Source organism: Mytilus californianus, unplaced genomic scaffold (assembly GCF_021869535.1).
Source record: "Mytilus californianus isolate M0D057914Y unplaced genomic scaffold, xbMytCali1.0.p SCAF_5, whole genome shotgun sequence".
Lineage (NCBI taxonomy): Eukaryota > Metazoa > Mollusca > Bivalvia > Mytilida > Mytilidae > Mytilus > Mytilus californianus.
The window spans coordinates 95,342,151-95,361,453 of NW_026262701.1; the positions used below are offsets into that span (position 1 = coordinate 95,342,151).

At 31.8% G+C, this 19,303-nt stretch overlaps 1 protein-coding gene across 1 annotated transcript in view; it reads left to right on the forward strand.

Annotated features, from left to right (window-relative positions):
- LOC127700294 (hemicentin-1-like) overlaps positions 1–19,303 on the forward strand; it is a 122,939-nt gene that overhangs the window by 88,432 nt on the left and 15,204 nt on the right. The window contains exons 11-12 of the mRNA XM_052203710.1: positions 16,125–16,172; positions 17,803–17,829. Coding sequence (XP_052059670.1) covers positions 16,125–16,172; positions 17,803–17,829 — 75 coding nt within the window. The remainder of the gene's footprint in view (positions 1–16,124; positions 16,173–17,802; positions 17,830–19,303) is intronic.

Below are 19,303 nucleotides of genomic sequence, written 5' to 3' on the forward strand. Positions count from 1 at the left end.
TGTCATACAACCACAACAAGGTCAAGGTAAATCTAACATACTATGCAGTAGCAACATAACTATTGGGGATGCCATATCAGCTGCTAGTCATTTAAAAGTTGATCTAAAAAGTTCTGAGATGCAGGCATCAATGTCAACAGTAATAGACACAAATAAGGAACATATATTGCACGAAGATGATGGAGATCAGGCTTGATTTTTATAAGTTTGTTCTGATGTTGTACTGGTACACCACTGTCTCAGGTTAGAACACAAAAGATAAAACCCCAAAAACATCGTTTTTGTGTGTACATATCATTACATAAACTGCTTGATAAATTAATTAGGTATTGACAATTCATTTGGAAACTCAACATATACCCTCACGACACTTACCAAAGAGGAAATCCTGGATAATTATAGGTCTGTTCTATGTTCCTTTGGAATTTCAACCAAAGATGAAGAACTGGATCTTCCATCACTGTATTGGATACCTAAACTACATAAATGTTCTTACAAACAACGGTAAATTGAATGGTCTTCCAAGTGCTCCACGAAACCTCTTTCTAAATTATTAACATCTATTTAATCAGCAATCAAAGCCGGGCTCCAAAGTTATTGTGAAATTGCCTATTCTAGAGGTGGCGTGAATCAGATGTGGATACTAAAAAATTCCAAAGATCTTTTAGAGAACATACAATCTAAGACTCTCTCATCTTGCAATAGTATTAAAACACTTGACTTTTCTACACTTTACACAAGTATTCCCCATTCCAAACTAAAAGACAAATTGAAAGAGTTGGTATTACTTAGTGTCATTAAAAAGAATGGCGAACGTAGATACAAGTATCTTGTCTCGGGGAGGGATAATCCTACTTTGTAAAGAATTACTCTGATTCGAACAAAAAATTCACTGAAACTGACATTATCAAGATGCTTGATTTCTTGATTGACAACATATTTGTTACGTTTGGAGGACGTGTTTTTCAACAGACTGTCGGAATTCCAATGGGAAGCAATTGTGACTCTCTTCTTGCCGACTTGTTTCTTTATTATTATGAGGCTGACTTTATACAGGAACTTCTTAGGAAGAAAGATAAGAAGTTAGCAATATCCTTTAACTTTACGTTCCGCTATATAGATGATGTTCTCTCACTAAATAATACAAAATTTGGTGACTATGTTGAACGAATCTATCCCATCGAACTAGAGATAAAGGATACTACAGATACAGTTAAGTCTGCCTCATATCTTGACTTACATCTAGAAATTGACAATGATGGTCGGTTGAAAACAAAACTTTACGTCTAAAGAGATGATTTCAGCTTCCCAGTTGTGAACTTTCCATTTCTATGTAGCAACATTCCAGCAGCGCCTGCATACGGAGTATATATCTCCCAATTGATACGATATTCCCGGGCTTGTATTTCCTATCATGATTTCCTTGATAGAGGATTGCTGCTCACAAGGAAGCTATTAAACCAAGAGTTCCAAATGGTGAAGTTGAAATCATCACGAGTTGGTTGATCGTTATGGAATAACCGTTTCACAGATGATATTGGATATGTTCCTTATGTCGTAACTACAATACCCTTCCCTTTTCACGAATATGACCTACCGATTAGACTATTTACTGGATTTGTAATAACATAAGCAACACGACGGGTGCCACATGTGGAGCAGGATCTGCTTACCCTTCCGGAGCACCTGAGATCAACCCCAGTTTTTTGTGGGGTTCGTGTTGCTTAGACTTTAGTTTTCTATGTTGTGTCATCTGTACTATTATTTGTCTGTTTGTCTTTTTATTTTGGCCATGGCGTTGTCGGTTTGTTTTCGATCTATGAGTTTGAATGTCCCTCTGTTATCTTTCGTCCCTCTTTTAGAAAACAAAAGTATCCGCAAATTCAATTTAAGGTCATATTTGACTGTAGTGTTCAATTGCTTCTTGCTTGATACCTTACCCAATATGTTAGTTTATAAAATAATTTTGAAGTATTGTCCTTCGTGACACTTGATTTTTACCTGAAATTGAAATAATTTATAAGGTTAAGGTGCTCTAAACATTTTATGGGTTGAAAACTGGATTTTTGAAGTTTTGTTTATAAAACGTCGTTTTGGAAAATTGTTTGAGAAAACAATATTGATGATTAACGTTTAGGTATAAAAACAAACATTACTAAAGCCAACACAGTATCGTTTGTATTGAGGTGGAGATTGGAAATAGAAAAAAATTGTCAAAACTTAAACCCTGAAAAATTTTCACAGATTTGTAATGATGACCTCTGACCTCAATTAAAAAAATGTGACCATATTACGACAGGAATATTGTTATAGTACAAGGGTTCCTCTTTCAAATGATATATTATATAGGTTTGTATTCGGTGGGGAGATTAAATTCAACAAATTCTGCCCTCAGTAACCGCACTAAAAAGGACATGCTGCGGATTAACCTTTAGCAATAACAAGAGTAAAAAAATCTGTACTGATTGGTTTTATTCTTTTCTAGACTTATATTTATATGTGAATCAAAAATATTAACTTTCTATTTTGTATAACTGACTTCACTATACCGTAAACAACAGAGTAACCAAGTACTATCCTAACCAAATCTCTTATAACACCTTTGTCCTCACTGCTAGTATATATCAGCTGTGTCATTAATATCATTCCTAACTTTTGGACTATGCTCTTCTATTTTTGAAGATCCCTATAATTTGTTTTTGCAAAAATGAATATCTGTAGGTTCAGCTAAATTGTTTATAACATGCGAATATGCACCCATTTAGTATCATAGTTTGTATAACACTGTGTGAAGAACCATTATATAAACATTTGGTTAAATACAATGCCTCGTGATATGTTCTGCTGGAATTGCAACACCGCCTTCATAATTGATGAATTTTTAGAATCTCCGAAAAGCATCATGATGTACTTCAATTGTATTGTCATTTCTACAATGTGAAAGAAAATTTACCATTCGATTGCCTAAAATTGTCTGATGTCATTCCATCTGCTAAAATTTCATCGTCCATGTTTTGTACTAGTTGAATCCCTGTCAATTAAATAAAATAAATAAATATCAATACATAAAGCATTGTTAACTGTAATAATTCGTATTTGTTTCAACAGTTAATGTCTCGTGTACATGTGTTTTAAAGTCTAAAAACTAATTTGAAATGCGAACATGGTCAAACACAGATTTGTAGATTCCAAAAATTCGGTTTTTCTTCCTTCATCGCAAAATATGAGTTGTGGAAAAGCTTTCTGACTCTAAAACAAAAGTATTCTTTGTTTCCCAATCAGTCACTCACAATAACCAAAAGGCTGCTGATGTCCCTTTTGGAATAACTAAAGTATATGCAACATGCTCCTGTTATATCTTCAAAATACATTGTTCAATCAAACTATGAGGTAGAACTATCCAATTGTCCTGTCCTGCCAATTAATAATTACATGTAAATTAATTTATTCCTTCAGTGCCTGTTTACCAAAGTTTTGAATTAAAATATATGCACTTTTTATTGTAATCTGAAGTAAATCTATCAATTGAACATCTACACCACTTTTCATCAAAATGTTTGAAAATATACTCATTCATCAAAGTTAGATTTTTTACCAAATTTTTCAGTCTATACATTTTTTTTCTGTGTATCCATTGTGGACGTATGCACATTATATTGTAATCTGAAGCAAATGTTTCGATTGAATATCTATCCAACTTTTTATCAAAATGTTAAAATATATAAGCTTTCATCTCCCAGTCATCACAATCTGATTTTTTTTTTAATATGCCAGCCCTCTGTTCTGTGTATCCATTTTTGACTTAACTAAATTTCTACACTAGTACATATATCTGCAATATTTACTGCATTTTTTTGTAGATCTGACTTAACAATGCTTAACCATATTTTGATTCTCATTTCTCAATAGAAGTTTTTGAACCCTGAAGTGATTAAATTTTGACATAAGCATTCTATAAATTGCCATGTTGAACTTTTATGTTGTTCCTCGGGTTTCCATCTAACAGTCCCTTACCACTACAGCTGTTGCAGATCTTAAGTATAGAGAACGTATCCGTAGAAGACGGAACGTATATGTAGTATTTGTGATTATGCTGACATGAGTATTACATGTATTCGACATATACACGAATTTGTCATTCCCTTGTCCTTACACGAAGAAGTGAAATTCTGTAAAAATAAGACGTGCCACTCGAAAAGCGTAGTTGTAAAGTAGTATTCCGTTGTTCTTTTTCACGATTGAAGCGAAGTCTGAAAAAATTCCCGAATAGACCGTTTGAATTCTATAAGTCTTCTAAAATGAATTATAAAAAATCAGAGTTTTTAAGTACATGGCTTATGTTGGTAGTGTATATTCATCTATGTTGTATACGGCCTTAAATGATTAAACTGACTGAATATTTCAAACATTTTAGATCGGTGATATTCCATACGCATGCTTACAATATGTTTAAATGGTTCAGTTCAAGATAAGTACTTTTCCAAAGATAGAACTGGAAAAGTGGTCCTCAACTTTAGATAGACATTATATTATCTGGAATAAAGTGTATAGAATGCCATTTAACATAACTAAAAACTCAAAATTATAGTTGCTCTAATACAGGATCACACCCAGAATATTAGGAACAAGTGAATTTCTCTTCTAAATTAAAGTTAAAGAAAACAATAAATGTACTTTCTGTATGGACTCAATAGAAACCATTGAACATTGAACAGATAGTATGCACTGGTCCAAAAATATTTGACGTATTGAATGGATATATACAAAAGTGCAAATTGAACACTACCTAGCTTAGAAAAAAGTTTATTTGGGACCTAAGAAAAATCTGAAAAATACTACAAACTTTAAGAAAATCTCATAATATCATTAATTTAAATTTCATATACTGAACAAAAATTCAAAGCGGACCAATAATATGTTATTTAAAACATTATCGTAAAAGAAAATGTTAATTGAAAGTATACAAAAGGAAGCATTGCAACGAGCGTACTCATGCAGGAACCCAAGGCTCTTACTATTAGAATAATTAAAGCATGTAAACGTTTTAGTATTTAAAATATCCTCCAAATCCGGACTGTTTGTGAGTTTTACCATTTTTTTTGTAGATGTTTAAAGTATTGTAATAGTAATTGATATAATTTGACCATAAAGCTTAAAGTTCTTATCACTTTTGATATCAAGACTTTTCATACATGATTTAACTGCTGAAACTACACCCTGGTATATAAGAAAGTTGGTATCACTATTGTATGTTTGTTGAAATTCTTGGCAGTTCATTTTTTGCCAATCATTATTAATTAAATCAGTAATTAACCAGAGTACTTTTCCAGTCCATTTTTTGAATGAAGGGGTTTGATAACAAACCTTTAATTGTTTATTATTCCAAATATTAGAAGTGATAAAATCATATTCGTTCTTAACAGTCCCTCTTGTTGGAGTAATGCCCGATTATTAAAAAAAACTTCTTACAAAACGGGAATTTTACCTTTGTATTAGGACCTTCATAAAGCAGTTCGTTTAATTTTTTTTCTGAATAAGTCAGTAACTAACAATAATTATTAGCTTGTTTTGTTTTTATCAAAGTTAATTTTAATTTTTGTTTTATCTACAAAATTTGCTTATTTTCTGAATAATACACTTTTACATGTTGCAATTTTATCTGTTTTCCGAAATTTTGACAAAGAAGTTAAAACTGGTAAATCGAACCATGCCTATATATTTTTCTTTTTTGTTTAGATATCAAACAACATGTTTGTCGTCCCATGTCCATTTGCTCGAATTTCAATTAAACTGCAGTCAAAATGTGTATAAAAAGAAATGCGAATTATCCTGTTTCCAGCTGTGTTCTTTTGATTTATATTACAGGATATGATTATAATTATTTATTCATGACCACAATTTTCGGATGAAGTGCTTTCAACAAAGTTGCATCCTAGTATATTATATTAAAATAAGGAACTGTTTACATCGAAAAAAAGTTTCAAATTGATGGTTCTAACTTGCGCGTTTTTCTTTGCAAAACATCAAAGTCATCAGTCAATGCATTTTTCCCTTGATAAAAGTTTTTGCACAAATATAAACATATCGCCGCCAATGATCTTCATCAGAAAAACATTCAGTCATTAATCGATTATTCTATCTGACTTTAACAGTTCATTCAGCCCATAAATTCAAATTTCATGTAATAGAAAGCTTACACTGAAAACAAATAAATTTCAAGTGATCGTACGGTTTAATTATCTGAAAAAGACGAAAATTAATGCAACTGAAAATAGAGTTTGCACTGAGTTGGATTCAATTCCACCACTTACAATTCAAATGATTGCATATCGAGTCACTTAGCTTCAATTATAAGACAGGCAAACAACCTTACACAAATGTTATCAATATTCGAACAAAACTTTTTTCAACCTTCTCACAAATAAATACCGGTCCATTTTTTCTCCCGAAAGAAACAAATTGCAATCAACTAACATAATACAAATACAATATTTTTCTTTTTTTTTTAACAACTCTATCATCTGCAGTAATCATTGACCAACTCTATGGCTATTATCAGTAAATTGAAAAAAAAAACAACAGTGAAGGAATAGTAAAGGTGTGCAAGTATTGTGATGGGATTGTGAAAGATGCAAGGTCAATAGATAATAAAATAAACGAATTATAAGGACAATTGAAAACAAATAAAATTGTCTGTGAAAATGGTTAAACATTGTGATCCGAAAATTCAGAGTTTAAAATATCCCGTTTTACAAAACTACAAACGGCAGTTTGCTCTGCAACATTTCACTGGCATCAAAAATATCAACAAAAATTTCTTTTGCATTTAATGAACGACTAAAAACAATGTTGTTCGATATTAATATTTCAAATTGCTATTTATATTATCGTGTTGAAGCCTAATAAGATAGCGGGGCAAAATTAAAATATTTATATTCATTTTGTTTTAAGGTAGTAAAAGACTGGTTACCACTTTTTTGAAATCGTTAAAAAAGGATCGCAAATGATCCGGTGTCGCTTGTGTTTGTAATTGCAAAACTTATTGAAGAATTTTTGTTTAAGTATATGAAAATGTATCATTGTTATTGGTACAGCAATAGACTAGACTTCCATGACTTTTGTCGATTCACTTTTGGCGGGGAATCAAAATGTTGGGCCAAGATCGTTCATTAGTATTTGCTGTGTTCATGGTGCCCTATAGCACTGTGTCTGTCTGTCCGTCAACTTGTCGTATTATGATTTTAGATTTATATTTAGAGGTTGTTGTCAATTACAAATTACATTGACACAAATTACGTAAAATGTAATCAATTATATGTCACCGGTCGGCATTCAACGTTGAGCAAAACATTAACAGTCTGGTCTTGTCAATCATTTCGATCACAATCAAAATAACAGAATTATGTTTATTAAATAATAATCATAACATATAAAAATAGATATCGATTTAATTTTACTGTTATTATCTGACAAAATACAATTTTGTGTTTCATATATATCATGTATTTGAATGTGACCATCATACGATCATTGATCGTTTTTCTTTCAAACAAAGATATGAACGGACGATGACCTTCCCCCAGCTGATTTAAGATTTAATACGTGTTAGAAGCATCTCCGCGCTATTAATCAAAACTGTTATGTTAACAGACCCAGAACGACTGATGAAGTAATTCCAATTCAGATAAACAGAAAATGATTATAATAATAACCCAATAGAAAAAAATCAAAATGAATAAAAAATTAAGAAATATTTAATATACATACACAACAAAATAAAAACACAATAAATACAAATATAAAAAATTATAAAAATTGGCGTTACGGGCAACATCCTTATGATTGATATGTATTTAAAAATTAAATAAAATACATATTTCAATAAACAAATTAAATTCACATTATTCGAGCATCTACCGCTGCGACTTCTTACCATTGTTGTGTCAAGTTATGTCTTAAACACAGTTTATTAAAATTTCCCATATTACAGAAAAGTCAAGCCTTATATCAATAAGACTTATCCATAAACGAAATGCATAAAAAGGAAGTCATGCATTAATTATAAACATTGCACTTATCATGCGTACAATGAAACGAATTATCTGATTAAAACTAATTAAAAGTACTTTTTAGCCTTGAACACTTTTCAATATTGAACATGTAAGTTTGTAAGAGAAAAGTTCTACGTTTCATCCTGATATGTACTCGCTATTGCTCGTACTTAATCCAAAGAAAGGTATTATCATTCTATACATATTAATATACTTTTCAATTTTGTCAACCGAATCTGTGGTTACATTTTTTTATATATTATTTGCACTTTTACTCGCAACACAATTGAAAAACAAAGACAATTCATTAACTGTGTGGGGGGAGTGGTTCTGGATACAATGTATGGGGTATATTCCAAGGCACTTTAAATAATACTCAAAGCAGTAAAACAAATAACAATTAAATGAAAAGAAAGTAAAAAAGTAAAATCACAAAAATACTGAACTCCGTATTTAATTGAAATAATAATAATATTTGGAAAGACACATTCTATTCAACATTTCACACATCAAAACATTAAGTAATAACATTTAGACAGAAACCCTTCCAATAATTTATGCAAAGACAGATCAGCTTAGCCATCATGACGCCACGAGGCTTGCAATGAGTGCTTAACATCAGACATAACTCGTTTTTTTTTGTGCATCGCAGGCCCGTCTTTAGGCGATTAGTTCATATTCAAATATTGTTATTATTTCAATTAAATAAGTTCTTTCAAAATGGTATCCAAAAATATATAGCATTGCAAAATCATCGCAAATGTCACATAAATAAAGGAATTTAAATGTCAGTCTTGCTCAATTTATGAATACCAAATAAAATAAATCAAATGTTAATGAAATATTATAAAGCAAATACATTAACAGCCTGAAATAACTAAGTAATGAAAAGGGAAATAATCCATTCTTATTACAACGGTATTGATTGAACACAGTTCTATATTTGTACTTTTTATAATTGCTACCTGTAGCGGAAGCCTCAAACGGGTTATCTTCAATATCCGTTATATCTCATATATGAATGTATTTGTTAGTACCTTTTGCTCGGTATTTGATTACGATGAACGATCAAAATAGTTCACTACGTTAATTGCTACGTTTGACTGTACAATTCATACTATAGATTTACGGATTCCCTCATTTTCACCATGTACAGTAAATGTAATATTACGAAATTGTTCACAAGCGTACTCTATAGAACTAATCAGTAAAGATGGGAATGTCCCTATTATTATTATAATGGTTACAGTAGCCGTTTTGAAAATCACAATTTTAACATCATTTACAAACGACGGTTTTTTCAATATCAACGAAAAGATCTTACTTCTGAAACAAGTAAAAATCAAATTTATTTGTTCAGTGTATGTCCACTGGTGTTAATATATCTTTTGATTGAGTTAAGCCATTTCAACAATTGATATTTTATAGTGTGTCTTTCTATGTTGTGATGTTACACTATTGTTTCAGATAAGGGTGAAGGTTTGGTTCCATTAAAACGTTTAAACCCGCTGCAATTGTTTGCACCTATCCTAAGCCAGGATGTGGTTCATAAGTGTTTCTCGTTTCTTGTTTTTTTTATATAGATAAGACCGTTGGTTTTCCCGTATGTATGGTTTCAAACTAGTAAATTTTGGGCCCTTTATAGCTTGCTGTTTGGTGTGAGCCAAGGCTCCGTGTTGAAGACCGTGCTTTGACCTATATTGGTTTGCTTTTATAAATTTTGACTTGGATGGAGTGTTGTCTCATTGGCACTCATACCACATCTTCTTATATCTAAGAATGATATATATACATCTTTAAACATGGATATCCGTGCAATCATTTATACCAAAGTAGTCATTTACCAGACATAAAAAGAACGTTCATTCGTTTTAAGGTCATAAACTATTTCTCTGATGGCTTTGGGTTATTATACATTTTTTTTTCATTCAGTTTTACTTCAATCGGTGTTAGTCTGTCCAAATATAGAGCATGTCAATTAAAATCATATTTAATCAAGTTTATTATTACACCTATAACCTTAATTTCCTCTTCCACAGTTAAAAAGGTCCAAATATGGTAAAACAAAACAAAATAATCTATATATATTAAATATTATATATTCTTTATATAAAAAATGCTTAGAAATTCAACCTAATAATCTTAGATTAGATCTGATTCTTTAATTCCTCCCCAACAGGAGCTGGAACCTGTACTTTTCACTTCTAATGTCTACGGCAACACCGCCTAGCATTGCACAGACGATTTATTTCCTCCCCTTACTATAGCTGATAACAAAAACTTTCGTTTCGTCGTAGGTATTAAACAAAGACAACAAATAAAAATACATGGAGTATTATAAAGTGTACCGGAATGACCATCTAGTCGGTATAATAGCAGGATCCTATTCAATTTTTAGAAGCATACAATCACCATGAATGTATATATAGATACATCTACCTATGTGTAGTGACAACTGCAAATTATACCTTGTCTATTGGATTTCTTTTGATTAAGAAATACCAGACTTTATAATATTTACAAAGTGCCTAAAAAATCAACCTAACAATATAAGGGTAGATCTGAATCTTTACTTCCTCCACGACATGTACAGGAGCTGGAACCTGTACTTTCCCATTCTATTTTCAACTGCAACACCGCCTAGCATTGCGCAGACGCCTTATCCCCACCTCTAACTATAGCTGAATAAAAACAACAGCTATCATTTCGTTTATATAATTTATATTTCGAGCGAACAAATGATTAGACTTGCTTGTTCTTTCCCGATAATGAAATCGAAATCTAAACTTACAGAATATATTGTTCTAGCTTTCTGTCTTCACATACGCCCAACAATTACAGTTATCGGCGTCTTGTTTAGATTATATATCTAAGACATATTGAATTATTCATCTATATATATAATAGCCTACATCTTGGTAACATAATTTGTGTTAAAAATGAAAACAACACTTTATGAATTTCATGCGTCCAAAGCGCTTTCCATGAATTACATTCAACAAGGACGCTCGGAGACAAATATTTTGAATGCCATGGATGTATAAGAACTGACACAGCTGGAAAGCCATATTACCTAATACGGCATACAAAGATAGGCAAGTTACTCTATGGTCAACTGTGCCTAAGGGAGTTGAAACCTTAGTTTCATTATTATTTGTAAATCTATAGACGGGCAATAGAACAGAAATGATTGGACATACCCTCCGAATAAAGGCATAATCAATGTGTTTTAGTTTAAAAAAAAATCACTTTCTTTAACTTGTTTAGAAAAAAAAACCACTATAAATCTCTCGACCAATGACATTGAAGGATTTAATGTTCCTTAATTATAAAGAATAAATGTAAATCTCGTTCTTAGTTAGGGATTATCATATTGTTGATGCATATGTACAGTTCAAAACAAAGAAATTCTATTAATAACAACTCCTCGAAAGAACATGCATCAGCTTGAACGGATTAATGATTGATACTGAATACAATTGAATTTAGAAGAAAAAAAATCCAAATAAATTTATCAGAAAAACAAGTGTAGTAAAATTGATAATTAATGTTATAATGTGAATATTTATAACTTCAGAGTCTACAAAAAAAAAACATTTAAAAAGCAATGCAAAATAGGAGGACGGGATTGTAGTTACGACATTTGGAATATATCAAGTATCATCTGTGAAATGAATATTTCATAACAGTCAACCAACTCGTGATGGCGTCCCTAAAATTTACGAAGGGATGATTTTAACCTCACCACTAGGAACTCTTGGTTTAATAGCTTCCTTGTGAGCAGCAATCCTCTTTGAAGGAAATCATGATGGAAATACAAGCCCTGGAATAAGTTCACAGTTTGGAAGCTGAAATCATCTCTTTTGTCGAAAAGTTTTGTTTTCAACCGACCCTCATTGTCAATTTCTAGATGTAAGGCATACTTAACTGTATCTGTTGTATCCGTTATCTCAAGTTCGATGAGATAGATGCGTTCAACATAGTCACAAATTCTAAATTATTTAGTGAGAGAGCATCATCTATATAGCTGAAAGTAAAGTTAAAGGATAATGAAATAAATTTATTAGAATTTCTAAATTATAAGAAACTCGTTACATCAACAAGACTCATCCATAAATGAAATTCTGAAAAAAAAGACGTCATGCATTAACTATAAATACTACAAGAAACACTAAACCTCAAACTTTTCAGTTCAAGTTATTACATAGAATTAGAGGTACAAACTCTTTTCTTTATAAATTTAGTTTAGCAGACACAGAAATGTTCACTTTTTGTACTTAAACCAAAGAAAGCTCATTGCATATCTTTTTGGAATGTGTATACAGTAGAAATATTTGGATTGCACTTAAAAACTTGTTATTAAACTCTGTATTTACCTTGAAACAGATAGACGAAAGGCATGTTAGGTTTGGTATTGGGGAAATTTTTGACCCATATAATACAGTTCATCACATAAGTTGATTTTAAAATATTATAGTTATCGCTTTAAACATTCAGGAGAAAAACCTTCAGTGAAAGGAAGAATTAAATAATTCAAATATTGTGTGAGAATAGAACAACATACGGTGAATTATTTATCCCCTACACAAAATACCTACACAATATAATTGTGTAGGGGATAAATAATTCACCGTATGTTGTCATATATATAAAATGGTTGCCATTATAATCTGTACAAGGTGATTTAGATATGCAAAACTGCTACAAAAATTATAGTTATATAATTTATATGTTTGCTATTTAAAGTTCATGTTCATGTAATAGAATTACGTGAAAGGAAATATCTTTAAGACCATACTTCAAACTATACACATGTAATCAAGCTTGATGTATTTTGTCTTTATGTTAAGAATGAAAAAAATTACAAAAAAAAATATAAATATAAATCAATTGCTTAAAAAAGCAATTGTAAACGGTCTTTCCCCTTCTGAAACATGATTGATTGATTGATTGATATATGTGTATGTTTGTTTGTGTGTTTGTTTCTTTGTTTCTTTCTTTGAAAGGTCCATATTAGTGTGTTGGTTAAGTTTCTATATTTAGTTTGGAAAGTTTTTATTCTATTTTAGGTCCCGCGCGCGTCTTTGTCTCGCGCCAGATTGTGGCGTCACGTGACGAAGCTTTATAATAGCGAAAACTTAGTATTTTTATTTCTTTTTAGGTGGGGACGTTGGACAGACAACATGTATAGCGACGGAATACACACAATGTATTTCTTTTGTCATTGTAGGTAATTGACGTTTCGATCACAGTTCACGAGCAGTGCATGCTTTGGATTTAATTGATCTTGTGTAACTTTAAAACCCGTTTATCGATTATTTTCATACAATGTACATTTTTCAGCAGCAGTTTGTAACACAGATTTGTATTTCAATCTAGGAGCGGACATTTTATTGTAGGATTTCACTGAGATTTACGGAACTAGCAAGCGATTTTTACGGCATTGCAATTTCTTTTCTCTAGGAGAATTCTTGAGAGATATCTGCACCACGTTGTTTTATGAAGATGTAATGCATGTATACCCTGCTGACTGCAAATTTTATGGGTCAATTAGACATGTAGTTTCCCAGAACATCTGATAACAAGCATGTGGATTTTTTTTTTTCAGAAGAGATGTAAATACAATATTACACACATGAGACGAAAACATGCATACAATGAATGAATGAATGAATGATTGATTGGTTGGATGGTTGGTTAATTGATTGATTGATTAATTAATTAATTGGTTGATTGATTTGTTGATTGGTTGGTTGGTTGATTAAACACGTGGGATAGGGTCTCTTGAAACAAGCGAAAAAAGAAACAAAGGAAATCTTGGACCCCGTATTAAACACATGAGACGGAAACATGCACACAATGAATGAATGAATGGTTGGTTGGTTGGTTGGTTGGTTGGTTGGTTGGTTGGTTGGTTTATTGGTTAGTTGGTTGGTTGATTGATTAATTAAACACGTGGGATAGGAATTCTTGAAACAAGCGAAAAAGAAACAAAGGAGATCTTGGACCCCGTATTAAACACATAAGACGGAAACATGCATACAATGAATGAATGATTGATTGGTTGGTTGGTTGGTTGGTTGATTGGTTTGTTGGTTTATTGATTGATTGGTTGGTTGGTTGGTTGTTTAATAAACTTAACATGTGGGATATGGTGGTCTCTTGAAACAAGCGAAAAAAAAAAAGGGAGATCTTGGACCCCATATTAAACACAGGAGACGGAAACATGTATGCATGCAATGATTGATTGAATGGTTGGTTGGTTGGTTGGTTGGTTGCTTGACTGACTGATTGATTGATTGATTGATTGATTGATTGGTAGTTAGTTGGTTGGTTTGTTTATTTATTGGTTAGTTGGTTGATTGATTGATTGATTAATTAAACACGTGGGATAGGGTTTCTTGAAACAAGCGAAAAAGAAACAAAGGAGATCTTGGACCCCATATTAAACACATAAGACGGAAACATGCATACAATGAATGAATGATTGATTGGTTGGTTGATTGGTTTGTTGGTTTATTGATTGATTGGTTGGATGGTTGGTTGGTTGGATAATAAACTTAATATGGTGGTCTCTTGAAACAAGCGAGAAAAAAAAAAGGAGATCTTGGACCCCATATTAAACACAGGAGACGGAAACATGTATGCATGCAATGAATGATTGATTGAATGATTGGTTGGTTGATTGATTGATTGATTGGTTGGTTGGTTGATTGATTGATTGATTGATCAATTAATTAGACACGTGGGATATGGTCTCTTTAAACAATCGAAATAGAAACAAATAAGATCTTGGTCCCCATATTAAACACATGAGACAGAAACATGCATGCAATGATTGACTGACTGATTGATTGATTGATTGATTGGTTGATTGGTTGGTTGGTTGGTTGGTTGGTTGGTTGGTTGGTTAACACAGAGAACGGATCCACTTTGATCATGCAAAGACGGAATAGAAAGCCTAAATACTATATCTAAACACATGGGATTTATCTTTTGAGAGATCACTTAACAAGTAGTAAGGTTAAAGGTCAATGTCAACCTACAAAAGCACTAAACCACACATAAAACTCTTTAAATAGTGCCAAAAACACACAATTTTCCTTTTTTACATGACCTTGACCTATATTTTCAAGTTATGGTCCAATGATCACAAATCAAAAGACCCTAGGTCTTTACAACTTACGGTTCATGAGATTCATATGCATATTGAAAAGTAAAATATTCAAGGGGAAATAACTCCTATAAGAAGTCACTGGATCGCTTCGGTTAAAATTATTTAAAGTTGCGACATGTGGCAAGGAACATTTAAAAAAAAAACATTTGCCGCTAACTCTTATAGTTTATGAAGAGTAGCGATAACAATGGTTTTTGTAATTGGGGAGATAACTCCTATAAGGTAAATAGTACACTTTGGTGCCCCTAATACAAGATAGCTTTTATTAACCCGATACTTGCTACTAAAGATCATTTTGATATGTTGCGTACTTTTCTTGACTTTTGACTTTGAAAACGGCGGAAGAAAAAGAATAATAATAATAATAATAAACAAACGAAATACAGTAATGTCTTTCCATTAAGAAAGGAAAGACCTTAAATATTGTTTCCGTATTCAAGTCTGATTATAAAATCTTCATTACATATTATACACACACAGCAAAATATGTTTTAAGACTGTACAACAGCCATTCTATTCAAATTAGTGGAATTCTCATTAGTGTGTTAATGTGAACAGTGGTATAGCAAACAGCAAATTTCCCCACAAAATTTATTCCTACACTATACAAACATCTTGACTTTCAGCAAGAGCTATACCTAACTAGCGTATCATATCATACAACAATGTACTATGCATTTGTATTTTGTTATGAGAGATATTTTGGATCGGATTTATTTCTAATAAATTTGAATCACGTTTCATCGTCCTTACAACTTATTGAAATAAATGGCTGTTAATCTCTAATCGCAATTAAAACCAGATTTATGTTCATCATTTGTGTTGTAGTCAAAAATCCTTTATTTTGTTTTTTTGTATGGTTTGATTAACGGTTACATTCAAACTTTATGTTTTAGGTACAAACAAAATCAAAGCTTCAAAATCAAAGAAAATGTCGGATAAAGGTTTGTTTGTTATACTTTTTGTTTCTTTTCAAGTGATCACATTCTTTACAAATATTGTTATTCTAGTAGCCCCTTTCAACTAGACCATTTCACACATTTAAAAGTTTGACGGGTATTGAATATTGGCCATTTAGCATTGTAATGTGGACAAAATTTTAAAATGAAGAAAGATATTTCATAAATAAGTGTGCTGGTAACTGAGTGACAGAACATCAAAATATATGAACGTGAAATCAAATACCTCCAAGTTGGTAATAAGCTCTTTTATTGTCTTTGATCAGGCCGTTAGTTTTCTCGTTTGAAATGATTTACATTTGTCATTTCGGGGCCTTGCATAGTTGACAATACGGTAAGGGTTTTGCTCATTGTTAAAGCCCGGACGGTGACCTATAGTTATTTATTTCTATGTCATTTGGTCTCTGGTGGAGTGTTGTCACATTGGCAATTATACTACATCTCCTTTTTTTCTATTGAGAAGGGTTTTTTTTATGATTACTGCTCCACTTGTGTACAACAACGGTCAGTATGCTGTATAATTAACAGCCTTGTTTCATTTTGACAAAGTATCGATTTTGGTTCATCTAGCTTGCTATTTACATATCTTATGAAATAGTATTGCATAATCTGACTTTTTTCTCCCCTTTCAGTGCCTCTGGAATTAGGTAGTCGGGGCTTTTGTCTAACACCTTGTAACACCATTTATCCATTAGGATACAAACTGGACAATTGGTTTCGTTCTTTTACCAACTTACATATCCAAAGAGTAGGAAAAGGCATTTATCAGTGATCAGGCTATAACTTAACGTTAATGTACTGTAAACAAACTAATTTTCGCGACCGATTTATTTTCACGACTTTCGCGAGTAGAAATATAACGCGAATATGAATCGTCGCGAAAATTAAAAACTTGGATCTTCCCTCATCTAACGACACCAAGTGAATTTGAAAACCGCGAAATTAAAAAGCCGCGAAGTGGGGTAGAAAGGGCTAAACGCGATATAAAGTATCATCGAAAATAAGTTGGTTTACAGTATCTCCGTGTATAAGGAATGCTTGAATACAATACACATACTTGGTTAAAATAACAATTCTTTTAAATAACGGATGAACATTGTTTTACACAAGCTACTCTTCTCTATTTTTTACGAAAGGGTACGCTATGTATTTGAACAAAGAGACTGATACTGCTGCAATATTTTTGTTTACCTTCGTGATTAATTCTTCTAAATAACGGATGACTAATGTTTTACACAAGGTTACTCTACCGAATTGTTTTCACAAGGCTATAACAAAAAAAAAAAAGAAAAAAAAAAAGAAAGATTTACATACAAAACATTTGAGAATATGAGTTGATACTTCTTATTTGTCGACATTTTTTTGTGAGGTTTTATCAAGTATATAAATAATGTAAGTCACCTTTGGTCAACAGTGGATTCATTTACAAAACCTTACCAATATACTGTAAGATTAATACACAGACGTTGGAAATATGTTTTTTTTTGTCAGGCTTCATGAAGCTTCTGTGAAGGTGTATTAGATATACTCATACATTTCTTTGAGGTTCGTATGTGCATGTATGAAATGAAAAGATCTATTGTGAAATTTAACCTTCTATTCTAATCTATTTTAGATATGGAGTATAAGGGAATAGAAATGGGTAAGTGTAATTGTAGTTCCACAAAGCGCATAGCTGCTTTCCTGTTGAGGCATCTCCATTGTTTTGTTTACGTTAACAAATATTCGTACGCACATAACCCAAATTTAGAATACCTTTTCATTGAAATATTGGCCATTTACATTTAGGTGATTTTTGTTATACACTTATTCTGTGGTTTACATGTCGAAATGAACTATAATATTATTTATTTATGTATTTCTCTGTTCTGAGTGTTCTTGCATTTATTTGTACTGTATTCCTGTCACGTAATGTTGTCATTTAGCGGTATTTTTAACATTGCCATATAAGCGGGAGGTTTGGCCAGCCATAAATCAGGTTAAACCCACCATTTTTTCTTAAAATGTCCTGTACCAAGTCAGGAATATGGCATTTGTTATCAAATAGTTCGTTTCTATGTAAGTAGCATTGGCGTTTGGTTTTTGTTGCACTTCAGTGTTTTTGTTGTTCCGTTGTTTTCCTCTTATTGTTGATGTGTTTCCCTCGGTTTTAGTTTGTAACCCGGATTTGTTTTCTCTCAATCAATTTATGACTTTTGAACAGCAGTATACTACGGTTGCCCTTTTTTTTTAATAATTTGCGTGTGACTGAAAATGACCAGTTGTTTACAGCTATTTTTTATGTACAACAACACGTATTAAGTTTGATAGAACTTCGCAATCATTCTCGCAAATATGTATTATATGTTCTTTTATGTGAATACTGCTCAATATGCAAGAAAAGGTGATACTTCGTTTTTCTTGACTAATGCTATGTTCATTGCAAAAAAAAAGAAGGAAAATGTTAAAGTTACATTATTGATTGCAATACACAGGCGACAAAAGTAGCATTTATCGATCATAGAAAACTTAACCTATTTTTAATCAATGAAACAAAATAGACCAGTATGTTTAAGTTTAAAAATAAATGAAACTCACTACTTTTCCTATTTTAATGTTTACTTATCTCCCTTGCCGTACAAGGCTAGGAAGCATTTAAAAAAACAAATACAAATGTAGTATTTTGGCTTTGGTACTTATATTAGTTCACGAGTTGTCATGTAACTATAACGATCGGATGCAGACCTCGACATAGCAGGATCTGTTTTTATATTTTTTTATCTGACGTCTGTCCAGTTCATTAACTGAATAGTCCTTTAATCTGGATTTAGGAGGTAGACCTGGGGTATAGGAGACAACTCTGACAAAGGTATTTGAAATCATTTGTGCGTTTTAACCTAACAGTTATTGAAACAGTGATCGAGCATTTATGATGTTTACATTTAGTTATTAGAATGATGCATGAGTACAATGTATATAAGAAAGTTGGAAAAGTTTGACTCCACCAAGCATTTGATTAAGTAATTATATTTTTTTTACAGGTTCAAAATCAAAACCTGAAAAGATAGAAAATTAATATTCATACATGAAATGCGTTTAACAATGTACTGAGGAGTTTTAGGAATAATTCTAATTTA